General features: G+C 40.4%; 1 protein-coding gene across 4 annotated transcripts in view; it reads right to left on the bottom strand.

Moving 5' to 3' along the window:
* Nucleotides 1-19,252, bottom strand: part of LOC133539866 (sodium bicarbonate cotransporter 3-like) — a 95,890-nt gene extending 76,638 nt beyond the window's left edge. For 3 of the 4 annotated variants that reach the window (XM_061882130.1, XM_061882134.1, XM_061882131.1), the window contains exon 1: nt 19,071-19,252. In XM_061882130.1, coding sequence (XP_061738114.1) covers nt 19,071-19,112 — 42 coding nt within the window. In that variant the 5' untranslated portion in view covers nt 19,113-19,252. The remainder of the gene's footprint in view (nt 1-19,070) is intronic. The other variant, XM_061882133.1, reaches the window with a different exon arrangement.
* Nucleotides 19,253-20,324: the final 1,072 nt, after the last annotated feature.

Genomic DNA, 20,324 nt, shown 5'->3' with positions numbered 1-20,324 from the left:
CTTTGGGGATTGTAATAGAGATCCATTTGGATTCATGAAATTAATTCTAAACATTTCTTCACAAAAAAAGAAATCTTTAACATGAATATTTATGGAACATGTCCACAAAAACAAAATCTAGCTGTCAACACTGAATATTGTTGCATTTCTTTTTACAGTTTATGAACTTACATTCATATTTTGTTGAAGTATTATTCAATAAATGTATTTATAAAAGATTTTTGAATTGTTGCTATTTTTAGAATATTTAAAAAAAAATCTCAAGTACCCCTTGGCATACCTTCAAGTACCCCCAGGGGTACGCGTACGCCCATTTGAGAACCACTGCATTAAATAACACCTATAAAGTCAACTTTACAAGTAGTATCAAAATAAAACAGCGGTATGTAGCTATATGCTAACTGAGATTTCTATCAGCAGCTGTCCAGGCAAAGTGGGGAAGAACTCTCTTGAGTCAAATGCACTTCATCTTTGACATTACTGACAGCTTTGGCGTAAACTATGTGGAATGACAAGGCAGGACATGGATTGCAAACGACAACCGAATGCTAACCAATAACAACAAAGCTAATTATCGTAACTGCAACTGTTGACCAAGTTTTTACTGGACCAATAACACCTGTGGTTTCAGCACAGAGAATCCCAGGTCTAACTTTACTTAGAGGACTTACCCGGGATGTGATAAAAAAATTTCACATTTTGGCAATGGTTTATTGGCTGGCTGACAGCCATAGCAATGGATGCTTAGGGCTACCTGTGAGTACTGTAATCAACAGTGGAACACACTCAAGGTTACTATTTTATATTTGTGTTTCATCTGACCACAGAACTTTCCTCCAGAAGGTTTTAACTTTGTCCATGTGATGTCGGATGAAACAAAAATTGAGCTGTTAGGCCACAAAACCCAGCAATATGTTTGGAAGAGATAAGGTGAGGCCTTTAATTCCAGGAACACCGACCTACCGTCAAGCATGGTGGTGGTAGTATTATGCTATGTGCCTGTTTTGCTGCCAATGGAACCGGCACTTACAGGCACAATGAAAAAATAGGATTACCTCCAAATTCTTTAGGACAACTTACAAACCCCGTTTCCATACGAGTTGGAAAATTGTGTTATATGTAAATATAAACTGAATACAATGATTTACAAATCCTTTTCAACCCATATTCAGTTGAATATGCTACAAAGACAACATATTTGATGTTTAAACTGATAAACATTTGTTTTTTGCAAATCAACAACTTTAAAATTTGATGCCAGCAACACGTGACAAAGAATTTGGGAAAGGTGGCTATAAATACTGATAAAGTTGAGGAATGCTCATCAAACACTTATTTGGAACATCCCAAAGGTGTGCAGGCTAATTGGGAACAGGTGGGTGCCATGATTGGGTATAAAATCAGCTTCCGAGAAATGCAAAGTAATTCACAAACAAGAATGGGGCGAGGGTCACCAATTTGTAAGCAAATTGTCGAACAGTTTTAGAACAACATTTTTCAACGAGCTATTGCATGGAATTTAGGGATTTTACCATCTACGGTCCGTAAAATCATTAAAAGGTTCAGAGAATCTGGAGAAATCACTGCACGTAAGCCATGATATTACGGACCTTTGATCCCTCGGGTGGTACTGCATCAAAAACCGACATCAGTGTGTGAAGGATATCCCCACATGGGCTCAGGAACACTTCATAAAACCACTGTCAGTAACCACAGTTGGTCGCTACGTCTGTAAGTGAAAGTTAAAACTCTACTATGCGAAGCAAAACCCATTTATCAACAACACCCAGAAACGCCGCTGGTTTCACTCGGCCCGCGCTCATCTAAGATGGACTGATGCAAAGTGGAAAGGTGTTCTGACGAGTCCACATTTAAAATTATATTTGGAAACTGTGGACGCGGTGTCCTCCGGAACAAAGAGGAAAATAACTATCCGGATTGTTATAGGCGCAAAGTTCAAAAGCCAGCATCTGTGACAGTATGGGGGTGCATTTACCCATGCAAGGCATGGGTAATTTACACATCTGTGAAGGCACCATTAATGCTGAATGGTCCATACAGGTTTTGGAGCAACATATGTTGTCATACAAGCAACGTTATCATGGACGCCCCTGTTTATTTCAGCATGACAATGCCAAGCCACTTGTTACAACAGCGTGGCTTCGTAGTAAAAGAGTGCGGGTACTTTCCTGGCCTGCCTGCAGTCCAGACCTGTCTCCCATCGAAAATGTGTGACGCATTATGAAGTGTAAAATACGACAGCGGAGACCCCGGACTGTTGAACGACTGAAGCTCTACATAAAACAAGAATGGGAAAGAATTCCACTTTCAAAGCTTCAACAATTAGTTTCCTCAGTTCCCAAACATTTATTGAGTGTTGTTCAAAGAAAAGGTGATGTAACACAGTGGTGAACATGCCCTTTCCCAAATACTTTGCCACGTGTTGCAGCAATGAAATTCTAAGTTGATTATTATTTGCAAAAAAAAATAAAGTTTATGAGTTTGAACATCAAATATCTTGTCTTTGTAGTGCATTCAATTGAATATGGGTTGAAAAAGATTTGCAAATCATTGTATTCCGTTTATATATACATCTAACACAATTTCCCAACTCACATGGAAACGGGGTTTGTAAAATCATCAGCCCGGAGGTTGGGTTTTGGGCGCAGTTGGGTGTTCAAACAGGACAATGACCCCAAACTAGGGGTGTAACGGTATGTGTATTTGTATTGAACCGTTTCTGTATGGTGGTTTTGATTCGGTGCGGAGGAGTACCGAACGAGTTCCACACGAACATATGAAGTAGCCGCCTATGCTAAAGTCTTAATAAGCTGCTCCGCTCCTGTCTGCCTCTGTATCCTACACAGCACCCGGCATTGTCCCACCCACAGAACCATCTGACTGGTTACAACCGTAGCGGTAACAGCCAATCAGCAGTGCATATTCAGAGCGCATGTAGTCAGCACTTCAGCGTCGAGCAGATAGGTGTTTAGCAGGTGAGCAACGGACTCTCCCCAAATTATACTAAACACTTCCAAGTCAACTACTACTAACATCACTATGAGTCCGTTGATCTTCTTGAAACAAACTGCAGCTCAGCTCACTCGCAGTCCTGGCTTAAAGTGAAGGCTAATTAGCTTTTAGCGTAACATTAGCTAATTTTGCGGTGTGTGTGTGTGTGTGTGTGTGTGTGTGTGTGTGTGTGTGTGTGTGTTGATTGAGGTGTGTTGAAGCAGCAAAAAAAGGACTGTTAAATGAAGAGTTTCTATCTCTGATTGTTGATATAATAATGTAAGTTCATCATAAAGCCTAAATGAACTCCATGGTGTTCAGGGATGAATAGTCTCTTCTATTGCTATTGTGCTATTTTTTCAGCTATAGTTACATGAATCATTAGTAATGTAGCAGCCTAGTTTGAATGGCAGCGTCCCTGCTATCATATGTTGATACAAATATAACATTTACATTAAAAAAAAAAATCAACTAGAGGCTTCCCAAATGCTGTAATAAATTAAGCATGATGAGTTGACTTGAAACTGTTTAATGTTGCACTTTTTATATGTAGAAGAAAAGTTTTGTCATTTTATTTAATCTGAGCAACACATTGAGACAGTTTAATGTGGATTAACGTGGGCAGAATTATTATAGTGTTCCCAATGTTAAAAGGACAAAGCTATTGTTTACAAATTTGGAAAATAAATAACCCAAAAAAATAATATTTTGTTGTTTTCTTACTGTACCGAAAATAAACCGAACCGTGACCTCTAAACCGAGGTACGTACCGAACCGAAATGGTTGTGTACCGTTACACGCCTATCTCGAACACGTGAAAAGTGGTAAAGGAATGCCTAAATCAGGCTAGAATTAAGGTTTAAGAATGGCCTTCCCAAAGTCCTGACTAAAACTTGGACAATGCTGAAGAAACAATTCAAAAAAACAACACATTTAGCTGAACTGCACCAATTTTGTCAATATGAAAGAGTAATTCACTTAGTAGTTTAATTACTTTTTTTTGGTAATTAGGAACTATAATGAATTACTTTGTAAAAGTAATTTTCTGAACCATTTATGATGAGAAAGAAAGCACAGTGGAAAACAATAACTAAAGCAGTCACCGTGCACAACACACCAAGATGTGTGAATGAAAAAGCCTGTGTTTATCCACTTGACTTACTGAAACTATAGTCTTCTAAATGTTTTACTTGATTACTTATTTGCATGGAATGTATAATACATTTTATTTACAGATTTTATTAAAGACAGAAGTTTGACATTTTCACTTTATTAATCTTAGAGATAATGATTTCTTTGCATGCAATGTGCAATGTTATGTTCTGGTTTACATAAGTATTTTATTTAAGACAGAAGTATTGCTTCCCAGAGGAAGTTTGAAATGATTCCATAGAAAGCACAGTTTATATCTGGTTTAAAAAGAATAACACTGTTTGAAGTAAAAATGTAGCTAAGAGTAAGATGCAGTGTATGCAGGGTCATTTGAAAATATTATTTTGTCAAAAAAAGGAACATTTTGTTTCGAATCATCTCGGTCATTTGTACTCAAGTGGGGGAAAAACCCGTGAAAAAAAAAAATCGTAACTTAAATTTTTTGGGGAAAAAAATCTGACTTTTTATTTTTAGGCCATAATGTCCAAGTCTAAATTGCCTTACAAAAACAGTAGTTCTGATTGAATCTCTTTCGTGCTTTTCCACAACTTTCAATGGATATTTTTTCCCACCCGACTAAATTAAATACAATTGGATTTTGTCTCTGTCCACATTTCACTCTGATTTTCATTTGTTGACTATATTGTTAATTCATTTTTGTCATTATTTTAGTCAACGTGATTTTGTTTTCATTCATTATCGTCCTAATTCTGTCAAGCGACAACAGGCCATTGACAATAACGAAGACGAACATTTTTAGTCATTAAAAAAAAAAAAGGTACAGTAGTATAACACAAGTGGTGTTTATTACTAGCACACGGACTGCAATGGATGCCAAGCACACATCAGTGTTTCTTGTAACCACTTTTGATTGGTCAGCAGGTGAAGGATGCAAGCACACAATTCTAATTTATCTGAAAGATGCAAGAGAAAAATTAAAAAACCTCAGCATCGTGTGATTGATAATTGCAGCCATTAAAACTCTGATGTCGAGCCGATTAATTGTGCAACCCTAAAACACACTGTTCTGCTCATGTTGGAGAATATGCTCCTAAAATCTCGTAAAAATCTGGTATAGTCTTCCTGAAGATGTGAGGCAGGCCTTAACATTGGCAATGTTCAAATCCAGCCTGAAAACACTTTTATGTAATTGTGCATGAAATCTGAAAGTATTTTATCTACAGTATTTGATTGGTATTAATTTTAATGAAAGGCCTACTGAAATGAGATTTTCTTATTTAAAACGGGGATAGCAGGTCCATTCTATGTGTCATAATTGATAATTTCGCATTATTGCCAAATTTTTGCTGAAAGGATTTAGTAGAGAACATCGACGATAAAGTTCGCAACTTTTGGTCGCTAATAAAAAAGCCTTGTCTGTACCGGAAGTAGCAGACGATATGCGCGTGACGTCAAGGGTTGTGGAGCTCCTCACATCTGAACATTGTTTACAATCATGGCCACCAGCAGCGATAGCGATTCGGACCGAGAAAGCGACGATTTCCCCATTAATTTGAGGGAGGATGGAAGATTTGTGGATAAGGAAAGTGAGAGTGAAGGACTAGAAAAAAAGAAAGAAAAAAAAGACGAGGGCAGTGGGAGCATTTCAGATGTTATAAGACACATTTACAAGGATAATTCTGGAAAATCACTTATCTGCTTATTGTGTTACTAGTGTTTTAGTGAGATTATATGGTCGTACCTGCACAACCTGAAGGTCGGCCCCGCACCTTTCTTCAGCACCAGTCGACGGGTGGTGGCGATGCCCATCTCTGCCCTTCGCAAAGGACCCTCTTCGAAACACGATCTTTCGAAATAATCGCTACACAATACACTGTACTTTGTGTGTGTGGTCCAATCCAACCGTGTTCGCTTGACATCTCTGTTCCATAGTAAAGCTTGACTGTCATCTTTCGGAATTGTAAACAATAAATGATAAATGGGTTGTACTTGTATAGCGCTTTTCTACCTTCAAGGTACTCAAAGCGCTTTGACACTACTTCCACATTTACCCATTCACACACACATTCACACACTGATGGAGGGAGCTGCCATGCAAGGCGCCAACCAGCACCCATCAGGAGCAAGGGTGAAGTGTCTTGCTCAGGACACAACGGACGTGACGAGGTTGGTACTAGGTGGGATTTGAACCAGGGACCCTCGGGTTGCGCACGGCAACTCTCCCACTGCGCCACGCCGTGGGATGAATGAAACACCGGCTGTGTTTGTGTTGCTAAAGCCGGCCGCTATACACCGCTTCCCACCTAGCTTTCTTCTTTGATGTCTCCATTGTCCATTGAACAAATTGCAATAGATTCAGCAACACAGATGTCCAGAATACTGTGGAATTTCGCAATGAAAACAGACGAGCTAATAGTTGGGAACGATGCTGGAACAAAATGTCCTCAACAATCTGACGTCACGCGCACGCCTCATCATACAGAGACGTTTCAGCGCGAAATTTCAAATAGCAACTTAGTAAACTAACCCGGCCGTATTGGCATGTGTTGAAATGTTAAGATTTCATCATTGATATATAAACTATCAGACTGCGTGGTCGGTAGTAGTGGGTTTCAGCAGGCCTTTAACCATTATTGTTTTTTATGGTTGTATACTCTGATTTTAATTTGAAATATGACTTTGTGTTTCTATTTCTACCTTCTTTTAATTTTCTGTAAAGCAGTTTGAATTGCCTGGTGTACGAACTGTGCTCTGTAAATAAATTTGCCTTGCCTTGCCCATCCTGTTAGATAAAGTCTGAAGACTATTTTCCGTCGAGTTTCAACATTTCTTGCTGGTGTTCTTGCGAGACGTGCTCCTCATTTGAATGCATGCATATCTTGTCATTTAATATGCAAGTTTCACAAGCGTTGTGAATACTTTCAGGATGCACTGTACATAAGGTGGCAACAGGGATCAAGTAGGACTTGGCGATTATATGATCGTGATCGATAATCGCAATTAATTTGAGGTCATCACGGTGATTAGCTGTTAGCATTTTCACCTCGAACAAACATGGCGATAATGTCTGTTAGAAGTAGTAGTAAAACAGTAGTAAACAGCAGTAGGGATGCAACAATGCTTGGTATAATGCTGCACGGAACAATCCGCCTTTAACCGTGATCCTGTCTTTGAATGTGTGTGTGTGTGTGTGTGTGTGTGTGTGTGTGTGTGTGTGTGTGTGTGTGTGTGTGTGTGTGTGTGTGTGTGTGTGTGTGTGTATGCGAGAGTTTCTGAAGAAGTTGAAACAACATTGAGAAGGAGCAGTGACTTTAGTTTCACTGCAGCTCATCAGTAATCCTACCCTGAATGCGGACTTGCAGGCACTCACATAATGTCTTTGTAACTGACCTACTGTATTGGCATCGAATGGGAGAATAAACACATACACTAATTTAGTCAGAAAAAGGCTAGGGTTTTTTCTAATAATTTTTTATCTGACTTTATGTTTATGTGTCTGCAAAATTTCATCTCCACTGATACAGTTTAACATTTACTAAAACCTCTGCAGATAGACACTACATGTTCAGATCATTTTTGAGTTTGTGGATAAAAAAACATTGTTTGTGAAATAATCATTGAACTTGTTTGATGTGATGGTACATAGTATTTTACAGTACCTCAAATTCAAACTGCATTTTAATGTACTTTTATTAAATCAAAGCTACAGTAGTTGGTTTTTTTTTCAAAAAACTCCACAATCTGGGTCACTGCTTGCCATTTGACAAACCACTGGTGAGAAACACTAATGGATGTCGTCGTCGTTGTGGCTTGTGCAGCCCTTTGAGACACTTGTTATTAAGGGCTATGTAAATAAACTTTGATTGGTTGATCGATCTGTGTTGGCCCTGCGATAAGTTGGCGACTTGTCCAGGGTGTATCCCGCCTTCCGCCCGATTGTAGCTGAGATAGGCGCCAGCGCCCCCCGCGACCCCAAAAGGGAATAAGCGGTAGTAAATGGATGGATGGGATGGATGGTTGATTGATTATGTATACAAGTGATCAAAGAATAAAAAAATATATTACCATTTGAAAGTTGTGTTCAGAAAATGTTAACCTTAAATAAAAGTCTTATTGTTTTTAGTACACCAATTATACTTTGTTTGCTGCAGATTGTTTGTGATGACAAACAAAAAAACAAAATAAAAGAGGGAAAAAAATTGGTCCCGTTTACCCCCACAAAACATACAGAAAAAGAAGCAAAACCGTGGCCCTAAAACCAGGTAAGCACCGTAGCGTGGGTTACCTTTACCGTTGCACCGCTAGTAAACACAATCATAGATATGAACAAAATGACAGTTGTCAGCTGTTACCATATGGTATTACCTCGATCAAACATGACGGAAATGTCTGTTGAGAAGAGATACTGCAGTAGTAAATGGAAGGGAAGCAAAAGTACTTACACGGGACAATATGTCTTTAATTAAAAAAAAAAAAAATTTAATATTGAGATCAGATCATCTGAAAATGTTAATAGTTTTTTGCAATATCGCCCAGCCTTAGGATCAAAGTGGATAAAGTGTCTTGCCCAATGACATCCCAACAATGACTAGGACGGCGAAAGCTGGATTTTTGGATAAAAAACATCTGTATGTGAAACATGGTCGAAGGTGCTTCCCATTAGACAATGTTCAATTGAAAAAATAAATTGTTTTGACATTTTTGAGGCATCACACGGGTGTTTCCTCTGCAACAGTAAACCCAGTGACTTCCACGGCTGGGGGAATACGTAGGAAGTGATCTAATGGGCCATTTTTATTGAGCAACAAAGAGTCATGTTTCCTCACCAGTAAGCGCATGCTCATACATGCACAAATAAGTACGTAAAATCATAGACTGACACACAAACATAGCAGTGGGCAACCCTACACTAGCACTTAGATCCAGTCAAGCACTTTAAACTTAGCACTGCAACCGGTTTCTTTTTAGGATTAGTTCACAGCGCGTGTTTGACAGGCACGATCCCATCTGTCACTTAGGTTAAACTACTTGGACAGGTCACAAGGTTCAAGAAGGATTCGGTTAGTCCAGGTCTTGTATAAATACTTCCATGTTCACTGTAAGTGTATCATTTCTATTTTCTGGTTACAAACTTGATTACAAATCAACATTTCCAACAAGTCGGCAGGCCTAAACGGACTGCCTAGTTTTCTGGAGAGGGGTGATGCGTTCCTCTACTTCCGACAACACAGAGAGCACTAGTGCACTGTAATTTAGGACTTCAAAGATTGTTTATTTTTCAATATTTTCATACATGCAATGTAATCAGTATAACGTTTCTCGCTCACCATGGAGCAAATTACAAAAACCTGAAGAGCACCAATTAAATCCGCAAATAATGTTCATGAATATAGTAAAACTCTGTTCATTCATCTATCCATTTTCGACCGCTTATCCCTCTTTGGGTCCCAAGAGGGTTGGAGCCAAGTGCAGCCGGGAAACTCCCTACATCCTATTCACCAATCCAATCAATGATGTCATAAATGAGCTGTAGCACAAAGCTTTACTGTAAGATGGATTTAAAAACAATACAACAACTAAGTATGTCCTACAAATTAACACGGTTTACATGTACATTAAACGCAGAATGCACTTTTTTGTTTTCAACCTATCTAGGGCTGGGCAATATATCGATATACGTATCGCGGGTTTGTCTCTGTGCGATATAGAAAATGACTGTATCGTGATAATCGAGTATACGTTCTCACCCAGTTGCTTTTAGCTGCGGGCATTACACTACAGGCTTTTATCACTCTTTGTATCTCCTTCTCACAGACAGCAAGCGCACCTTCTTATATATGTCACGTAGTGTCACGTCATACGTCACATACGTATACGCCCTCGCGGAGCAGAGAGGGAGCAGTGGGTAACGTTAGCTGTGATGCTAGTGGTAATAAGAGAGAAAGAAGGTGTGAATCTGGTAACAAATGAAGGAAGAATTCATTGGCAAGAAAAACAGCAGGGGCTCTATCGTCTAGCGGGGGTTTGGCTTTAAGTGGGAATATACAGTATGTCGGACAGACAACCGTAATTTGTCACGTGTGGTGCTAAAGCGTTGCTACAAAAAGTAGCATTACTGCTAATATGTAGCATTATTTGAAAAGTCACCCGCTAGAAAATGAAGAGTAGTTACTCCGCATGTCAACATCTCCATTCGGTGCCACACGCCCACAAAAATCATGCACAAAAGAGCACTTTATTTGTTTTTAAGTATTGTAGCGGCGTTCTGTACAAAAAGTGCACTTAAGTGTTGTTTTGATATGTCATCTTAGTGCAGTGTTTCTCAAAGTATGGGGCTTGCCCCACTGGTGGGGAATTGAGACATGACAGGTGGGGCGCGAGGAACGGGAGGAAATTTCCTTTTATTTATTTTTTTATTATATTCTTAAGATTATTTTTTTTTACTAGGCTTTAATTTTTCATACACAATGTAAATCACTTTGTGATTCTGTCTGTGAAATCCGCTATGTAAATAAATGTAAATGACTTATTTTTCCTGTAGGCTTTAAATTTCTAGGTAGGAGCGAAAGTTTGACAGACATAACAGTAACTAATGGGGCGGGGCTAAGCGGAACAAACTTTCGCGCGGATGGGTAGCAGGCTAATGTGTGGACCACAATTACACAACATGGATACATTTGTGACTCGCATCTTAAAGGTCATCGAGCCAGAGCCAGGGCCTGCAGAGAAACAAAAATCTGACAGGTCTATCCATCCATTTTCTACCGCTTATTCCCTTTTGGGGTCGCGGGGGGCGCTGGCGCCTATCTCAGCTACAATCGGGCGGAAGGCGGGGTACACCCTGGACAAGTCGCCACCTCATCGCAGGGCCAACACAGATAGACAGACAACATTCACACTCACATTCACACACTAGGGCCAATTTAGTGTTGCCAATCAACCTATCCCCAGGTGCATGTCTTTGGAAGTGGGAGGAAGCCGGAGTACCCGGAGGGAACCCACGCATTCACGGGGAGAACATGCCAACTCCACACAGAAAGATCCCGAGCCTGGATTTGAACCCAGGACTGCAGGACCTTCGTATTGTGAGGCAGACGCACTAACTCCTCTGCCACCGCGACTAAAAAGCCAACCGAAAATAAATTATGATGAATGGTATCTTGCTCTTGGATTAACGGCAGCGGTGGTGGGGGCAGAGGAGAGACCTCTTTGTGTTCTGTGTCTAAAACCGTTAGCAGCAGACAGCATGAGACCCAACAAATTAAAGAGACACTTCGAGACCACACACCCCAATCACGTCAATAAGCCACTTCATTTCATTCAAAGAAAACTGGCAGAATACCGTCAACAGGAGAAGCGCATGGTAAAAGCTGCATCAGTAAACAGTAATGCTAAAATGGCTTCATATAGAGTTGCATACAGAATTGCACAATGCAAAAAAACACACGCAATTGCTGAGCAGCTCATTCTCCCCGCTGCAATAGACATGTCAGTCATGCTTGACGAGACAAGCGCAGCAAAATTAAAAGCTGTCCCACTGTCAAACGACACAGTTGCGAGACGTATATGCGACATTGCAAGTGATCTTGAGGAACAACTCGTAGACAAATTAAAAGAAAGTCGTTTTGCTTTACAAGTGGACGAAGCTACTGACAGCAATAAAGGCTGCCTGTTCATCGCATACGTCCGCTTTGTGAATGGCGAGTCACTGTGCGAGGATTTGCAAATGCATAGCTCCTCTTTTTTTTGCAAAGATTACAAAGTGGTACTTTAATTTTATTTATTATTGAACTTGATGCAAGTTATAACACTTGTTTTTATTATTGAACTTGATGCAAGTTATAACACTTTGATTTATTATTGAACTTAATGCAAGTTATTGTATTTATTATTGAACTTGATGCAAGTTATACCACAGCTGCACAGTTATTTTATTTATTATTGAACTTGATGTTATTTTATGTTATTGAGTTTGAATGTATACAACTTGATGTTACTTGATGTTCAATAAATTTGAAAATGTTAAGCTTGGCATTAGCGTTCTGTTGGGGCGATGGGAGCAGGTGGGGCTTGGAAACTCCCCCTTGTCCAAAGTGGGGTATGACAAAAAAAAGTTTGAGAACCACTGTCTTAGTGACATCATGCACAAAAGTGCACTCATAGCTTGTTTTAAAATGTCTGACAATTATGCACTTTCTGTTTTGGAAATGGCATGAATGTGTGTGTCACTGCTTAATAACAGTTTAATAAATACAGTTTTGGTCAATTGACTTAGTTGTGATTTTCTTCTATGCATGAAAGTTTTAAATGAGCATATGTTAATTAAGTATGAACAAGAATGTTTTAATGTAGACACATAAAATCATCATACTGGTGTGATTATATGTATCAAGTGTTAATTCAAGGCTAAGGCAAAATATCGAGATGCATATTGTTTATTGCAATATGGCCTAAAAATAAAGATATTAAAAAAAGGCCATATGGCGCAGCCCTAAACCAATCACATATTACCACAACAAGTCATTGCCGACTTAGTAATTTGGAAATACCAACATGAACACCACCACTGACCAATAATTGTCACTGAACATAATACAGTCAGCTATTACCTTATCTTGTGATCAAGTGTTTTTGTGGTTCTGTCATGAGTAGTTAAATGAAAACATTTATTTCAAGTCATGCAACTTTTAATTCACTAACAAATAGCCTCAACTTATGGAAATACAGATAGTCCTCATGCTTTATTTCTGGGCTATGTAGGTCACATACTGTTTTTATTACTGTACTAGCAAATAAAGTATGTGCTAAATGACTGTGGCGAAAGAATACGTGGGCAGAATATTGCGTAGTTGTACATCACTAAACTCAGAAGGACAACATGGCACATGCCTGTAGTCTCTTTGGAGGTGTCTTTTTACAGTATTTTTTTTATTGACAAACTGGTTGGTGGCGCACTTGGAAACAGCATTTGCTCCGAGTATAGGCGAGAGAAAAACAGTGTCTCCATTCTTCCTTACATCTTGCTTATAGAGTTATTGACAATAAAGAATCTTTGAAGTCTTTGTAGTAATAAAGTCACATTTGGGTTTTTTTGTGAACCATGTTTCACTTTGTGTCTCAAGCACATGGTCAACTGTGACAGAAGTGAATCAGTGAAAAAGAAAGTAAAGAGTGCTGTGAAATTATACAAGGAAGGGAAGAGATGCCAACCAACATTAGCTGCATGCCTGGTCCAAGCCATTAAAACGCTGCGACCATCATCAAGGATAAAGATGGTATTATGAACATGTGAAAAGATTAGTTTCTAAGAAATGTATAGAGATAAGTAGCAGCAGAGTGGTGTCATTATTGAGACTCCCCCCTCCCAAAAAGCCTTGAATTACGTTTTCATTGATTTACTTTTTTAGAAGTGTATTACATTTCATTTTCCCTAAAATCTTTCAGTCCTCATCATAACGCTTGTCCTTTCATCCGGGCTAGGGGTGCAGCAAATGATTTTATCGATTGGTTTGTTTGATTAATCGAGAAATTAGATAACACACTTTATATCCTCTGTGAATGTGAATGTTGTCTGTCAATCTGTGTTTGCCCTGCGGTGAGGTGGCGACTTGTCCAGGGTGTACCCCGCCTTCCGCCCGATTGTAACTGAGATAGGTGCCAGCGCCCCCCGCAACCCCGAAAGGGAATAAGCGGTAGTAAATGGATGGACTTCATATCCTCAATAAGTATTTTAGGGAAAATAGTTTAAATTAACAATAATTTTCTGCTAGCCATAACCTTCATTGTCTTATTCTAATAAATGCAAATCATCAACATTGAAATTGCACTTTTAAAATGAGCCCGCTTCGTCGAAAAAAGCTACCAGCTTTGTCATTGATGAACACTGCTGGTGCATCAAAAATCAATCAATCAATCAATCAATGTTTATTTATATAGCCCTAAATCACAAATGTCTCAAAGGACTGTAAAATTGATAGCTTAAGTTTTGAAATGCCGATTTATGTATCAAATAACAATAAAATATTCACTTACTTGTAGCAACAGTGACAAGTCAACACCCTATCTACAAGAGGTAGCTCATTTTGACAGATCAACTTATTTTGTTTACATTTTATCGAACGGCGCAATACAAGTTACGTCGCAGCTGCAATAGGGCAAAATGGGGGCCCATGCACCTATATACTAGAGTCTGATAAAAACCACATTTTGCTTGCAGTGTAAACAGTCAGCTGAAAAAATCAGATTAAAATAAAATCTGATTTTTGTGTATATGTAGTCTATAGGCCTTGTTCACACTGCGTGTCAGTTCCCATGTTTTTACCCATATGTTACTTGTGTACATTTTTTTAATGTCGGTGTGAACAGTGCACTCCCGAATTTTTCACATCCGACCCGGGCCTCTTTCTTATGTGGAAATAAATCAGATATTTATGCAATGTGTCCCCAATATAAACGCTCCATGGCCCAGGTCGCATTCATCCGACCGGAACGTCATAAAAGAGAAATAACCGCCACACTTAAGTGCCAAAATAAACGCTTACAAAATTCTAAATTGGCAAATGAGCAGAAAGTAGGCAAACAATATGTTTTAGGAACTCACGTAAAAGTTCCACTCTTCCTTTCTCCGACTGCTTGCCCACAGACACGCTCTTCAAGCAGACATCGAAGCAAAGTATTCCGTAAAATTGCTAGAACTAAGATACGTGTCCCTCTTTTTTCTTAAACTTTGATGCGCAATAATTTGCTTAAAAAAAAAATTGCCACAAATGTCTCAGTACTGAGACCGACTCGAGTTGAAGCCGTGTTTACATCCGTAAACACTGCAGTGCATGGAACGTTATATAAATGATAATAAAATAATAATAAAGATGGGACCCGTTACCTCTCTGCTTGGTACTCAGCATCAAGGGGTTGGAATTGGGGGTTAAATCACCAAAATGATTACCGAGCACGGCCACCGCTACTGCTAACTGCCCCCTTCACCTCCCAGGGGGTGGAACAATGGGATGGGTCAAATGCAGAGGGTAATTTCACCACACCTCGTGTGTGTGTAGGACTGTCAGTGGTACTTCAACTTTAACGTTATGGCCCCATACAGGTCAGGTTGCATTCACATTAGAAATCACTTTTTTTTTTTATGTGGACGGCCACATAAAAACATCTGATTTGACAAAAAATCCGAATTGGACATTCGATCCTGCTGTGTAAAGGTAGTTTATGTCCGCATATATAAGGTTCCGGTCACTCCTTGTGGTCTGGATTTGATCGATTATATTAGTTATACTCTTAACGATTATTCGAAGAAACAAAATATAAATTATATGTATTAATCATTGCAAAAATGTCCCAGAAATGTTTATATGATGCTGCAAAACGTAAACTATGAAATGTATTAATTTTTGGTTAACGTTTTAGCGCCACCCATTTCAGCCTTGTCGTGGATTAAAAATCATCAATGGCATGTGCCATGTTTTCATGCCAAAATGATTCCCGAGCGCAGCCAACGCTGCTGCTCACTGCTCTCCTCATCTCCCAGAGGGTGGAACAAGGGGATGGGTCAAATGCAGAGGGTAATTTTACCACACCTAGTGTGTGTGTGGGACTATCAGTAGTACTTTAATTTTAACTTTATGTCCGCACACAGGTCAGGTTGCATTCACATTAGAAATCAGTTTTGTTTTGTTTTTTATTTTATTGTGGATGTCCACATAAAAACATTGTATTTGACAAAAAATCAGAATTGGACATTTGACCCTGCTGTATAAAAGTAGCTTATGTCTGCATATTTAAGGTTCCAGTCACTCCAGGTGGTCTGGATTTGATCGATTTCATTAGCTACACTCTTAACGATTTTTCGAAGAAACAGAATATAAATTATATATAAATGATTGGCAACACTAAATTGGCCCCAGTGTGTGAGTGTGAATGTTGTCTGCCTATCTGTGTTAGCCCTGGGATGAGGTGGCGACTTGTCCAGTAATTGTAACCCGCCTTCCGCACCAGCGCCCCCTGCGACCTCAAAGGGAATAAGCGGTAGTAAATGGATGGATGGATATATAACTACATTGCAGAAATGTCCCAGAAATGTTTATATTATTTTGCAAAATGTAAACTATGAAATGTATTCATTTTTGGTTAACGTTTTAGCGCCACCCGTTTCAGCCTTGTCGTATATTAAAAATCATCAGTGTCATGTGCCGCATGTATCCATGCCAAAATTATTCCCGAGCGCGGCCAATGCTGCTGCTCACTGCTCCCCTCACCTCCCAGAGGGTGGAACAAGGGGGTCAAATGCAGAGGTTAATTTCACCCCACCCAGTGTGTGTGACGATCAGTGGTACTTTAAAGGCCTACTGAAACCCACTACTACCGACCACACAGTCTGATAGTGTATATATCAATGATGAAATCTTAACGTTGCAACACATCCCAATACGGCCTTTTTAGTTTACTAAATTGCAATTTTAAATTTCCCGCGAGGTATCCTGTTGAAAACGTTGCGGAATGATGACGCGTATGATGACGCCTGCTTGTGACGTTATTGGTTGTAGCGGACATGTTCTCCCAGCACCGATCACGGCTAAAAATAGTCTGTTTTTATTGCATAATTACACAGTATTCTGGATATCTGTGTTGCTGAATCTTTTGCAATTTGTTCAATTAATAATGGAGACTATAAATAAGAAAGATGTTGGAGGAAAGCGGTGGATTGCAGCTGGCCGTAGCAACACAAACGCAGCCAATGTTTCTTTGTTTGTTGTGAAGCTTTAATATGGAACAGAGCGGTCAAGCGAACATGGTTCTCTACCACATGTCAACCGGCAGGTTTCGGTGAGAAAATTGTGGTAATAAGTCGGCTCTTACCGTAAACATGAGCGGAGCTTGTGTTGTTCCTCCTGCAGCTGTTAAAGAGACAGCTGCGACTTTCTTGGATCCTCCGTGGCTTCCCTCAGAGACACTGGCGGTCACCACACCTCTCCGACTTTCAGGTATGACTATACAATCTCACTTAAACACTAGTAACCCAATAAGCAAATAAAATATTTTCCAGAATTATCCTAGTAAATGTGTCTAATAACATCTGAATCGCTCCCACTGCCCTCCTCTTTTTTGTTTTTTTTTATCTTCTAGTTCAGGGGTCAGCAAACCGCGGCTCCGGAGCCACATGCGGCTCTTTGGCAACTCTGATGCGGCTCAGCTGCACAATCGCCGACCCCCTAAATTGTTGCGGGGAGATTCCGGAATTGAATGCCTATCCCTGACATCACCCAGAGTCAACGTTCTCCAATTTTCACTCGGACTACAATATTTAGGGCGTGCCGTGGTGATATTACTCTTAACGTCCTGTTGAACATCATCGCGCCGGCCATTCACGGAATGCTATTTGCGTCCTCTTGAACGCCGTCAAGCCCGCCATTCATGGAATGCTATTTGCGTGCCGACCGGACACATGCATTTCGCTGCTTCTATCGGTACATGTATGAGATTGCAAGGCATACTGGGTGACACAGAGTACACTGACGGTTGTGATATAAACAACTTTAACACTCCTACTAAAATGCGCCACATTGTGAACCCACACAAAAGAAGAATGACAAACACATTTCGGGAGAAAATCCTCACAGTAACACAACATAAACGCAAAACAACAAATACCCAGAATCCTTTGTATCCATGACACGTTCTAACTGTGTAATACACCTCGCGAGCACCAACCCCCCCCCCCCTCCCTGCGTGGTTGAGGTGGGCAGTGTACTCTGTGTCACCCAGTATGCCTTCCAGTCGTGTGCGTGCATCTGCGGAAGCCTCTCACAACATGTTGCTGGACTGGCAAGCAGTTTGTACATGTTGTAGAAGGTGAATAAGGCAATGGCTTCATAGCATTCTTGTCATCTGGGTGACCACCAGCAGATATTGACGAGAATAGTTGCGGCTCCCATTATCTTCCTCATTTAGTAAAGCGAGTCGAATTGGCTCTTTGAGTGGTAAAGGTTGCCGACCCCTGTTCTAGTCCCTCACTCTCACTATCCTCATCCACAAATATTTCATCTTCGCTCAAATAAATGGGGAAATTGTCGCTTTCTCGGTCCGAATTGCTCTAGCTGCTGGTGGCCATGATTGTAAACAATGTGAGGAGCTCCACAACCCGTGACGTCACGCGCATATCATCTGCTACTTCTGGTACAGGCAAGGCTTTTTTATCAGCAACCAAAAGTGCGAATTTTATCGTCGATGTTTTCTACTAAATCCTTTCAGCAAAAATCTGGCAAAATCGCGGAATGATCAAGTATGACACATAGAATGGACCTGCTATCCCCGTTTAAATAAGAAAATATCATCTCAGTAGGCCTTTAAATATGGTACTGTGAGGCCCTGAGATTCTTAGCCCAGTAACTACAGAAGTGCTTTAAATAGACGTATTTCGCCGTCTCATTATCAGTGTGGTTAACGGCTTACTTTAACTCGCTAATTGGCACTCAAAATCGAGTTAAGTAAACCGAGAGAAAAAAATGCGTAAATACTGTACTTTAAAAGCCATAGACGGAACAAACTATTTATTCTAAGTTTGACATCTTCAAATGACTTTCGCCAACATTAACTGGCTTATTTCAACTAAACCACATTGTTCTCGGCTAGGCCTTAGCTAGCAAGTAACATTTTACTCCCAAATAGCAACAATACCACGCCGGCAGAGGGGGGGGGGGGATAAAAACAGAACACGTGTTTCTAAAAAAAAAATATATCATTGTTCGCTACTAAAGCAGCGCTAACAATGTGTTAAACCATGCCACGCGTCAGGAGAAGAAAACCGGCTCACAATGCGGAGAAACGTGGTAGAATTTGATGGAAAAGCATCTCTTTAAGCAGCTGCCGGGCAAACACAAGGCACGGGCGGACAAAGAAGCAGACAGACGTGGCGGTAAGTTAACGGTGTGGGTACGTACGGTTCTCAGGAAAGGTCGCGTTTGTTCCGATGATTCATCCATCTCACTCCCGGCCCAACTTTTTTGGGGTGGCCGTTTAGTTTTATGCCGGTAAAGTAGCGAAGAGGAAACCGGCCGGGTTGACACTTGAGTGAACTGAGGACTGGCTGTGCGGTTCTGGTGACGTAGTCAGGCCACGCCTCTAAAATGACTGCCAGTGGTTGTTTGCCAATAGGATTTCACCATTCAGACTTTTAACCAATCACACCTTTTTACGTCATCGCAAGGTTGGACTTTGGGTACCGACCGGACGTAAAAGCGGGCTTTTTGTGTTCTTGGATGCTAAACTAACATCACGTCATTTCTATCAAGTATATCCGAAAAAGCTTTCAATAAATGCAAATTTAAAAGCCTACTGAAATCAATCAATCAATGTTTACTTATATAGCCCTAAATCACTAGTGTCTCAAAGGGCTGCACAAACCACTACGACATCCTCGGTAGGCCCACATAAGGGCAAGGAAAACTCACACCCAGTGGGACATCGGTGACAATGATGACTATGAGAACCTTGGAGAGGAGGAAAGCAATGGATGTCGAGCGGGTCTAACATAATACTGTGAAAGTTCAATCCATAATGGATCCAACACAGTCGCGAGAGTCCAGTCCAAAGCGGATCCAACACAGCAGCGAGAGTCCCGTTCACAGCGGAGCCAGCAGGAAACCATCCCAAGCGGAGGCGGATCGGCAGCGCAGAGATGTCCCCAGCCGATACACAGGCAAGCAGTACATGGCCACCGGATTGGACCGGACCCCCTCCACAAGGGAGAGTGGGACATAGGAGAAAAAGAAAAGAAACGGCAGATCAACTGGTCTAAAAAGGGAGTCTATTTAAAGGCTAGAGTATACAAATGAGTTTTAAGGTGAGACTTAAATGCTTCTACTGTGTGAAATGAGATGTTCTTATTTAAACGGGGATAGAATAGAATAGAATGGAATTTATTGTCATTATATTTGCATGTAACGAGATTAAAGACTCGAATTTAAAGGCCTACTGAAATGAGATTCTGTTATTTAAACGGGGATAGCAGGCTCACCTGCACTGGCTTCCTGTGCACTTAAGATGTGACTTTAAGGTTTTACTACCTCCGTATAAAATACTACACGGTCTAGCTCCATCCTATCTTGCCGATTGTATTGTACCATATGTCCCGGCAAGAAATCTGCGTTCAAAGGACTCCGGCCCATCAGTGATTCCTAAAGCCCAAAAAAAGT

The sequence above is a fragment of the Nerophis ophidion genome, linkage group LG21 (genome assembly GCF_033978795.1).
Source record: "Nerophis ophidion isolate RoL-2023_Sa linkage group LG21, RoL_Noph_v1.0, whole genome shotgun sequence".
In the NCBI taxonomy this organism is placed as follows: domain Eukaryota; kingdom Metazoa; phylum Chordata; class Actinopteri; order Syngnathiformes; family Syngnathidae; genus Nerophis; species Nerophis ophidion.
This window is presented reverse-complemented; position numbering and strand designations above follow the sequence as displayed.